General features: G+C 41.0%; 2 protein-coding genes across 3 annotated transcripts; one reads left to right on the plus strand and one right to left on the minus strand.

Moving 5' to 3' along the window:
- Positions 1-255: 255 nt before the first annotated feature.
- Positions 256-6,193, plus strand: hspa8b (heat shock protein family A (Hsp70) member 8b). The gene is made up of 9 exons (XM_085184635.1): positions 256-579; positions 2,049-2,258; positions 2,341-2,546; positions 2,739-2,891; positions 3,005-3,560; positions 3,642-3,844; positions 5,047-5,245; positions 5,326-5,558; positions 5,651-6,193. Exons 2-9 carry the CDS (start codon positions 2,054-2,056, stop codon positions 5,834-5,836), a joined length of 1,941 nt encoding a protein of 646 aa, XP_085040761.1. The 5' UTR covers positions 256-579; positions 2,049-2,053; the 3' UTR covers positions 5,837-6,193.
- A 255-nt stretch (positions 6,194-6,448) lies between these two features.
- lim2.3 (lens intrinsic membrane protein 2.3) lies at positions 6,449-9,432 on the minus strand. 2 transcript variants are annotated; one of them, XM_085184637.1, is made up of 5 exons: positions 9,232-9,432; positions 8,368-8,560; positions 6,956-7,105; positions 6,733-6,867; positions 6,449-6,652 (listed from the first exon to the last, which is right to left on the minus strand). In XM_085184637.1, exons 1-5 carry the CDS (start codon positions 9,334-9,336, stop codon positions 6,591-6,593), a joined length of 645 nt encoding a protein of 214 aa, XP_085040763.1. In that variant the 5' UTR covers positions 9,337-9,432; the 3' UTR covers positions 6,449-6,590. The 2 variants fall into 2 exon arrangements, with proteins under 2 accessions (XP_085040763.1, XP_085040764.1); XM_085184638.1 differs by having other exon boundaries at positions 8,368-8,556; positions 9,232-9,322.
- Between the last annotated feature and the right edge of the window lie 512 nt (positions 9,433-9,944).

A 9,944-nucleotide genomic window follows, 5' to 3' on the forward strand; every position in this document is an offset into this window, starting at 1 on the left:
AGTTGAATCCAAGAAATATTTGTAACACAGAAAGATTTTATAATGACACAAAGACTACTGATAGCAAGTTTGTGTGCTTAAATCGAGCAAATTTTCACAATGAACAAAGAGGGAAAAGGTGCCTACAAGATCACTTTTGCCCAGGACGCCATATCAGGTAACTCACTCAATCAAAAGAACTCCTTCAGGAGTACCTGAGGCGGGAACCTGTGGAATAATCCAGAAACTGTTTGGCACTGCTGGATCATTCTCCTCAGTGAGTTTGCTAGAAACGAAACTTCAACTTTAGGTTTTTTTTCACTCTCTGTATTTTCCTGATAGCAACTGCTTTGGAAATCTGCTGACGGTATTTTTAATTGGACCGCTGGTCGAGGCAGTTGAAACTGACGGGAGAGGATTGGCCAGCATCGCTCCTCCTGTGTTCTAGAGAGTTCGGAGTGGGAATAATATTGAGGAGGTCCGGCCGCTCCCACACACATACACACACACACACTACTGACTGATAGCGGGGATCAGGACCCGTCACACCCAGTCACTCAGGGCGAAGGCAACCTGCGCCACAGTAGGAAAACAACAGAGGTGAGTATAGAGAGGAGAAGCGTGTGGCATGCTGACGTCAAGTGGTTAGCGTCACGTTAACGTCATTAACGGCTGCAGTGTTTTAAGGTAACATCTAAGCTAGTTGGTGCTTTTTTTTGCTGTTGTTTTGTAATTAGGCTTATCTTACTGTCACACATCCTTAAGTATGCATGTTTAGTGTAGCTTAACCGATAGGATGCTTGACAGTTAAAATGACAAACAACAGGTATAAACTGCTGCTGCATGTTCCGTCTTACCCAAAACGGTCGGGATGAACTTTCTAATATGCGTTAAAGTTACATAAAGTGGGAAGAAAGATCCAGAAAGTTCGCATCCTTCTGAAATATGAAAGGGCACGCCCACTCGCACTGCTGCTGATAGACTGGCATGGACTTGCTGCTGCACAGTCACTCTTTCCCATCATCACTCCCAAAACAATGCAATGCAGTGTCCATAAACAGTGTTAGCGAAGCACATCAGTATAAACAAGAGTCAGTGCAATTTGCAAATAAAGTTGCTTTGCGTTATCCAAAGCAAACACCTGTATAAGTTGTCATATTTTGCAAATTAAGACTGCAAGCTAAAAACTACCCGTCATTATCAATATAGGAATGTTCATGCAGACCGTAATAAAGCATAGCTAAAATCAACCCACTGTTAACCACAGTCCAAATATATATATATTTATATATCAATCAGCTCTACTTTCCATTTTGCTAACCCAAGCCATAAAGCCCTGGCTCTTATCAAACTGCCAGTCTCCACATTTCTGCTGCACCACTACTGGCAGCATGCCCCACAGGAGGAACCCAGCCACCCACTGGCATGAAAACTTTGTTATAATGACCTCCCATGTGGTTTAAGATTAGGGTATCATTACAGTGTGTTGGTAATCTGCTACTGTAGCAACAGTAAACATGGCTTTTCCTATTTAGCTGTTTTCCCAACATTTTCCACGTAGTTTCACTCAGAAATGTATTGATAGAGAATCCCTTTTGTAGTTTATATTTTTGAGATTATAAAACAGAATATAGAATATCAGTGTCTTGTAATGGCCACTAGAGGTGATTTTGGATGGCGCATTCTTGTTAGACCAACAGCAGTCTGCACACTAAAAACACAGAGAAAAAAATTTTGATTTTGATTATAGGTGTCCAACTACCTTATTCCTGGAAGAGGCCCATGCTTTCCTGTCGTTCCTTGTTAATGTAATAAAGGCACTTAATACCAAGTTCTCAGAAAGGAGGAGGCCTAGTAACAGGTGTGGTGGACTTAACTTTCACTGAAACCATTTGTTTGAACAGCTCAGACTCTGATAATAGCCTCATTACCCCATACTACAAGAGTGCGTCATGGTATCCCCACCCCACCAGTGCTTAGAGCTTAAGTTACTCATCTGCCACATATCCACACTGTCACTTTAGTGCCAGTCTGTGATTAACAACTATAAATAATGATCTTATTCTCAGGAACCATGTCCAAAGGACCAGCAGTTGGTATTGACCTGGGAACTACCTACTCCTGTGTAGGAGTTTTTCAGCATGGCAAAGTGGAAATCATTGCCAATGACCAGGGAAACAGGACTACACCCAGTTATGTTGCATTCACTGACACGGAGAGGCTGATTGGGGATGCAGCCAAGAACCAAGTGGCCTTGAACCCAAACAACACAGTATTTGGTATGCTTTGTTTCCCTAGAAAATTCAAGAATAGAAGATGAGCTTTGATGTTTCTGCGTATTAATCCTTTATTGCTTCCCAGATGCCAAACGTCTCATTGGACGCCGGTTTGATGACAGCGTTGTCCAGTCAGACATGAAACATTGGCCCTTTACAGTGATCAATGATGCTTCACGACCCAAAGTAAAGGTGGAATACAAGGGTGAGGCCAAGACGTTTTACCCAGAGGAGATCTCCTCCATGGTGCTGCTTAAAATGAAGGAGATTGCAGAAGCATACCTTGGCAAGGTACTTCTGAGCAAAAAGATTTATAATCTTTTATTTTAAGTCTCTCTTTCCCAGCAAGACACAGAAATGTCAACAGTAGGCTGCACTGCTTGTGTCATGTTTACTTTAACAGCCTAGATACCCCCTGGTTTAAAATTAACTAAAAAACCTGCTCACCACAGTTCTCATTGATAGTCTTATTAAAATTTCCAGACGGTAACAAGTGCCGTAGTGACTGTGCCTGCCTACTTCAACGACTCTCAGCGCCAGGCTACCAAAGATGCAGGGACCATTTCTGGGCTTAATGTCCTTCGTATCATCAATGAGCCCACCGCTGCTGCCATTGCCTATGGCCTGGACAAAAAGGTATGCTGGAGTTTTTTGATGTTGTGCAAAAAGCCCTAAAGTTTGTCTGAAAAAAAAATAAAAATGTAGTAAATCCACAATCTACAAATTACAATGAAACGCTACATTTTTAGGTTGGATCAGAGAGAAATGTTCTCATCTTCGATCTGGGCGGCGGCACATTTGACGTCTCGATCCTGACAATTGAAGACGGCATCTTTGAAGTGAAGTCCACGGCGGGTGACACTCACTTGGGCGGTGAAGACTTTGACAACCGCATGGTGAACCACTTCATCTCCGAGTTCAAACGCAAGTACAAAAAAGACATTAGCGACAACAAGAGGGCGGTGCGTCGTCTGCGCACGGCATGTGAGAGGGCCAAGCGCACCCTGTCATCCAGCACTCAGGCTAGCATTGAAATTGACTCTCTGTACGAGGGCATCGATTTCTACACCTCCATCACCAGAGCCCGGTTTGAGGAGCTGAACGCAGATCTGTTCCGAGGAACCCTGGAGCCTGTGGAAAAGGCTCTCCGTGATGCCAAGATGGATAAGGCCCAAATCCATGACATTGTGCTAGTGGGGGGTTCTACTCGTATTCCTAAGATCCAGAAGCTCTTGCAAGATTTCTTCAACGGGAAGGAACTCAATAAGAGCATTAACCCTGATGAGGCAGTGGCCTACGGTGCAGGTATGGCCCCTGTGTGCTTAGAAATAGAACAACAACTGTCTTGCACTACAGAGCTTCTAATGAGCAACATTTTTTCTGCAGCTGTGCAGGCAGCCATCTTGGCAGGTGACAAATCTGAGAATGTGCAGGATCTCCTGCTGCTGGATGTGACCCCCTTGTCTCTGGGCATCGAGACTGCTGGAGGAGTCATGACTGTGCTGATCAAGAGAAACACCACAATCCCCACAAAGCAGACCCAAACCTTTACCACCTATTCAGACAACCAGCCTGGTGTGCTCATTCAGGTAAAACTACAACCTCAGTCCCCTCCAGGGTTTTAATAGTTTTGCAATTTTCATTAGTTTTTATTTTTATTTAGTTTTGACTTCAGATTTTCAATTTTATATCAGTTTTAATTAGTTTTTACCAATTGTTTGCTAGTTTAGTTTAGTTTTTATTTTTTGAAACTCCTTAGTTTCAGTTTAGTTTTGATTAGTTTCAGTTATAGTTTTAGTTGTGTTTGCAATAATTAAGTGTAACAAAATCCCAGTTTCATCATATCAGTCATTCTCTTCTGCTTATCCTTGGGTATGTTGCTATTCCAGCTACCATACTGCACCCTGGACAGGTCGCCTGTCTGTCGCAGGGCTAACACGCAGAGACAGACAACTCACATTCCCACCTATGGGTTCTTTAAATAAAGGCAGATGAGCAACCATTGATACCAGGCAACTTTAAAATGTATATCTTGGCCCCAATGAGACTATTAACTCTCGCAGCACCGGGTGTTCGTAATTTTGGTTCAACTGAATTGATAAACTTTTTGAAGGTAATTGACTCACACAGTTGTGTAGATATCCCCGTCCTGTTGTCTCGGGATGCATCACGCTGCCTTGCCTGGGGTTAGCTTCTGTTTTAGGTAAGCTAGGTTAGCCTTCTTGTGTGAGCTTTTCAAGTGCACTTTAAGGTTTGTGGGATTTTTTTTCCCTTTAGAAATGTCCCTCATAATTTGTCTGTTTCCACTACAAGACACTTGCTTTATCCAAAACACAATCATATTCAAAGTAATCCCAAATTGGACTCTGGCGCTTTCTCCCGACTTTTCCTGACATGATTCTGCGCGTGGACGGAGCAGCAACACAGACGACTCGACTAACGTGCTGCCACCTGCTGGCATAATGAGACAGCAAGAAAAAAACCTGGAAACTAAACTTCATTTTCACCCTTGACTATTGTATGACACGCACACATCAATGAAAACTAAACACATTTTTGCTATAAATTCAGTTAATTTTAGTTAGTTTTGTGAACACTCATTCCAGTTTTAGTTAGTTTTCCTTTTTTTGTTTTTATTTTTATTTCCGTTAACGAAAATGTTTTTTCACTTCTAGTTTTCGTTATTTTGTTAGTTTTCGTTAACAATAATAACCTCAGTCCCCTCTTCCATTTGTTTACTAAAATGTAAGACTGAAACATTGAAAATGCTTTTTTGATGTTTTGTCATCAGGTGTTTGAGGGTGAAAGAGCAATGACAAAAGACAACAACCTCTTGGGGAAATTTGAGCTCACCGGAATCCCACCAGCCCCACGTGGGGTTCCACAGATTGAGGTGACATTCGATATCGACGCCAACGGCATTATGAATGTGTCTGCAGTCGACAAGAGCACCGGCAAGGAGAACAAGATCACAATCACCAATGACAAAGGTAACTAGGAAGTAAACTGTATCCAGATTGTGAAAATTGAGTTCTTTGCAATTAAGCCATCTTATTGCTCTGCAACTCAGGTCGCTTGAGCAAAGAGGACATCGAGCGCATGGTCCAGGAAGCTGAGAAGTACAAAGCTGAGGACGACGTGCAAAGACAGAAGGTCTCTACCAAGAACGGTCTGGAGTCTTACGCCTTCAACATGAAGTCCACTGTGGAGGATGAGAAGCTAAAGGGCAAGATCAGCGACGAAGACAAACAGAAGGTTTTGGATAAATGTAACGAGGTCATCAGCTGGCTGGATAGAAACCAGGTATGAGTTTGTGCTGAACTGTGATTAGAAACCTTGAAAACAAATGCTCAGAATAAACTTGCATTTGACTCCCTCTTGTTACTTCTCTACAGACGGCAGAAAAAGATGAGTTTGAACATCAGCAGAAAGAGCTGGAGAAGCTGTGCAACCCCATCATGACCAAGCTGTACCAAAGTGCAGGTGGGGTTCCGGGGGGGATGCCCGGCGGCTTCCCCGGGGCTGGTGCTGCTCCTGGAGGAGGAGGATCCTCCGGCCCCACCATCGAGGAGGTCGACTAAGCCGCAGCTTGAACAGATGTGCATGAGCCTGTTCCCTTTGCTCTTGAAACGTTCGTGTGAGAGTAACACCATTCATGTTATCGCAGCATTATCTAAATACTCAAAACCATTAACTTCCATTCTCTGTTGACTGTTTTGACTTTTTTCTTCTTTCTTTTTTTTTAAACTTTGTTTTGTATGCCAGGCTTAAGGCTGTATCTGCACTGTGACTTTATTGATTAACAGTCTCTCTTGGCAGTCAAGTTCCTTTGAGTTTAGTTCACATTTGCATTCCCAGTGTTTTTCTGGGTTGATATATGAAGTTAAAATTGTTGCTTATTGCACAATGATTAGCTAAATTAAACCAAATGAAATATTTTCATGATTTCCGAGTCATTTATTTATTACCTCAAAGCTTTTCTGTGAAATTGAGCAGCACTATGGAGCGTTTTCTCAGGCATGGCTTTCAACTTGCACGTTTCAATCTGAAACTGTATCAAAGCCGACGACTAAGCAGACATGCTTGTAGTTTTTCAAGGCTTCCTTTGTGTTTTTGTGGGTAGTTTACCATCAAAATGTATTTGCTAGTCCTGATAGTGTGCACAATAATAGAGCAGAGACAAGACAGGCAACAACATTTTTCTCATTTATTTTGCTTAGTCGTGACTACTTAAGATGTTGGAAAGTTCATGGGGGTGTATTGGTTCCTCTTGGTCGCAGGTTATGGACCATTGCTGGTACACGTGTGAGAACATATGTTGAAGTGTTCGGCAGGTCAGCGCGAGTTAGAGTTTCTTGGGCATTCGTGCATCCGGTAGGCACACATGTAGAAGATACCTGAAACAGGGTAGGGTAAATAGTTGAGTAAAAAATAAAAAACACATAACTCAACACTTAAAGCATCATGAGATCCAAACCTGAGAAGAACGTGAGCACCACTGCCACCCAGCCCATTATATAGGACCAGGAGAATCGCCAGCTGCCATAACGTTTGCCGTAGTAGTTCACCGTCACCCCTGTGTACACAGCCATCGCCAGCAACACAAAGAAGCCTGCACAAAAAGATAGCATAAGTACCGGAGGTGCTAATTCTCTGCTATACCAGGAAAGCTTGTATATGTCTGCATGTGAGGAGCTCACAGGAGATAAAGAAGAGGATGCCAGCTGCAAATGTCTTGTCAAACCCGTCGAAGGAGGAGTAGTGGATGAAGGCCATGACGCCAATCACAATGCCAATGAAACAAGCCAGCAGGGAAAGGATCATGAAGGCCCGGGTGGCATCCCAGTATGCTGTGAGCCAGAGCAAGACAGGCCAGACTTAATAAATGCAGACTTTAGAAGTATGTTTATTCTTTGTTACACATTCAGTTTGTGAAGTTGTATGTCGCCTGTATTCGTGCTTGTCCTAATGTATGGGACAGATCTAGCTTGCCATCTAGAGCATGTCAAAAAAAATTGATGAAGTAAGAGAGAAAATGGAAAGCTGTTTTATGTTGTGTTGATGGTGCAAATAAAAGCATATGAAGAAATCTCACACACAGGCTCCCCACCAAAAATAGATTTCCTAATAACATCTGTGCCACTAGTGTGACTCGCAACCTACTTGAGGTGGAAGCACAATTTCGCAGTCCCACTGTACGGAGGACTGAAAGTGCCAAAGCCAGAAATAAATGAATAAATAATTCAATGCAAGCCTTTTGCGTCTTTATTATATTATTTTCAATTTTGAAATAGTTCCCTTATTTTTAATGCTCTTTTTACATCACTCCCCGCATTCCTACTTTATTACCAAACATCAAAATATGTTGTGGGTTCAGGGAGTTTTTTTATTTGTCGATCAACACTAGGTTCAGAAATGTTTGCCAACAAATAAAGCAGTTTGTCTGGACTGTGCACGCTTTGGTGAGAGCACATAAAGAAGTATAGATGCGATGTTTCTAAGTCAAATAATTTTATATTTATCCAAACAGAGGTAAAAAGGAAAGGGGAAATGTTTTTAAAATGAATGAATCTATATTCATTAATAAATGTTATTAACCACTTAATTTTAGAGATAAATAATTGCTGGTGCTATTTAAAGCATAAATGTTTTGGCATTTTACAATTAGTTAATTGGTTAATGGCTATATGTATTATTTTTTCATTTACTGTGATATTTTTTAATCAGTGAGTCATTTATTGATTTTATTGATTAATTAATTTTTATTTTTACATTTTGGGTTGTTTTTTTTTCAGATTGGGTTTTTAAGTTTCAGTCCTCCATACCCATGAACTCAAAGGAAGTAACCATAGTGAAAATTGGAACTAACAAAATATATTGATTAAATAACAAAGAAATTATTATTTTTTTCAGCTTTTTTTGTAACACCAATTTATTTAAGTATTTTATTTTATTTTATTTTGGAAGTTTTGGTCCTCCATACACATGAAGTCCAGAGGGGAAGTATTCCAGTGTTGATCAAGGTTCTGGACTAATTGTGAGCATTTAAGATGTATTAATGAGGGTATGCCTGTCTGTAGCCATGCAGTGTAAGACAACCAGCAGGTCTTACCAATACTGTCTGTATGCGTCATGCATTTCCCAGGCACACAGTACCGCCACAGGCCCTGGTGCATGTAATTGCTGGAGTGCCGATACTGCATCCAGTAGTCAGTTGCCGTGGAGACAATGAGGAGTATGTTTCCAACTCCGGCACAGAACAACCCACCTCCCATGAAGCTGTACATCCTGCCAAAAAACACTGACTGACACGTAGACAGAAAACAGGTCAAGGCCTCACCACCACATCTGAGCCCCGGCTATACCAATTAGAGCACGTACTTCCTGTTACAGAGAGGAGTAACAGTGGGCATGAATAAAACAATATCTAAATACATTCAGCAGCATGCCACAAATGCGATGCTGGAGCTATAGACAGATCTGATTGCATATATATGAAAAAGAAAAAAAGAACCGTCTTATAAGACATGAACAAGCAGCAAGTTCAATCTGACAAATCATTAACCTCTAACTCTGCTGCAGCAGGAAGTGTCTATATCTTTAAAAGCACGTGCAGGGCTGATAAACATTTTTCAAACCCAGATATATTTATGTTAAATTATACCCAAGTCTGGTCCATCAACCCAAGTCTGTTCACTGTACCAAACATGGTACAGTGAACAGTGTGTAAATGATGCACACGAGCTCGGGAATTTTATTCCATCTAGATTCAGTGGTGCATCCATAACACACGGCATATTGTTTAAATATTTTATATAAAGTGGGCTTTTCCACTCTGTTTTAAATTTAATTGAAGCGAAATTTAAGAGAAGCAAGGATTCACCCACTGAACTCAATTCAAACAACACTAAAAAAGACTTTCTTACTCCATACAAAATACAGTTAATTGCACTGTGTTTCCATATTGATCACATACCTCTTGTTCTCCTAAGAAAAAGTCAGAGATTCCAATAATTCGGGTTGTCAAGGCACGGAGGAGCCCAATATTGCCCAGGATGGCAGGAAAGTTTTGTTTGTGCATAGGAAACCAAGCGAACAAACGGGCCGATGGAACAATGGAGCGTGCTGAGCCACAACCAATCAGAGAGGATGAGTTTTGTGTTTTAGGGAATCTGCTGAAAATACAAAACCGTTAAAGCGCTGCGCACATCTCGGCAATACTGATGACACAGGGCTTTTAATTCAAAACGCTCCACAACCATACACAGTAAACCCGTGGCCTGCGCTGCTCAACCATAGTACTGCTGAAAGAGAGATTATTTAACATAGTGCAAAATGTAGAAACAGAATCCTCTGCAGTGTTGAATTATGTAATGTGACTTTGGTAAATCATTTTGCCCATTATTCACATGTTAAAGTTTTGTTTTTAATAAATATTGGGCTCTTTCTCTCTCTGATATAGACTTTCATAAAATTCAAATTGTACAATTCACAAAAACTTTTATAAGGCTCATAACATCATCATTTTAGTTCCATTAAAATGTTGAAAGTACAAATTATGATCATCTAAATAAAGTTTATATATATATATATATGTATATATTTAGCACTAGCGAGCCCAGAGGAATTCATTTAATTATAGATGAAATAAACAAAATAAATTGCTGGACCATATGCATGCAGTTGACG

The sequence above is a fragment of the Neolamprologus multifasciatus genome, chromosome 14 (genome assembly GCF_963576455.1).
Source record: "Neolamprologus multifasciatus chromosome 14, fNeoMul1.2, whole genome shotgun sequence".
NCBI classification, from domain to species: Eukaryota; Metazoa; Chordata; class Actinopteri; order Cichliformes; family Cichlidae; genus Neolamprologus; species Neolamprologus multifasciatus.

What these genes read in the sequence shown, in the direction of transcription:
- hspa8b (XM_085184635.1), top strand. Translation starts at nt 2,054, where the DNA reads ATGTCCAAAGGACCAGCAGTTGGTATTGACCTGGGAACTACCTACTCC. An exon ending in CAGAAGCATACCTTGGCAAG is followed by an intron (nt 2,547 to 2,738) that starts GTACTTCTGAGC and finishes TAAAATTTCCAG; the next exon opens with ACGGTAACAAGTGCCGTAGT. An exon ending in GCTGGCTGGATAGAAACCAG is followed by an intron (nt 5,559 to 5,650) that starts GTATGAGTTTGT and finishes ACTTCTCTACAG; the next exon opens with ACGGCAGAAAAAGATGAGTT.
- lim2.3 (XM_085184637.1), bottom strand. Translation starts at nt 9,336, where the DNA reads ATGCACAAACAAAACTTTCCTGCCATCCTGGGCAATATTGGGCTCCTC. An exon ending in GACGCATACAGACAGTATTG is followed by an intron (nt 7,106 to 8,367) that starts GTAAGACCTGCT and finishes TCTGGCTCACAG; the next exon opens with CATACTGGGATGCCACCCGG. An exon ending in GGTGCTCACGTTCTTCTCAG is followed by an intron (nt 6,653 to 6,732) that starts GTTTGGATCTCA and finishes ACCCTGTTTCAG; the next exon opens with GTATCTTCTACATGTGTGCC.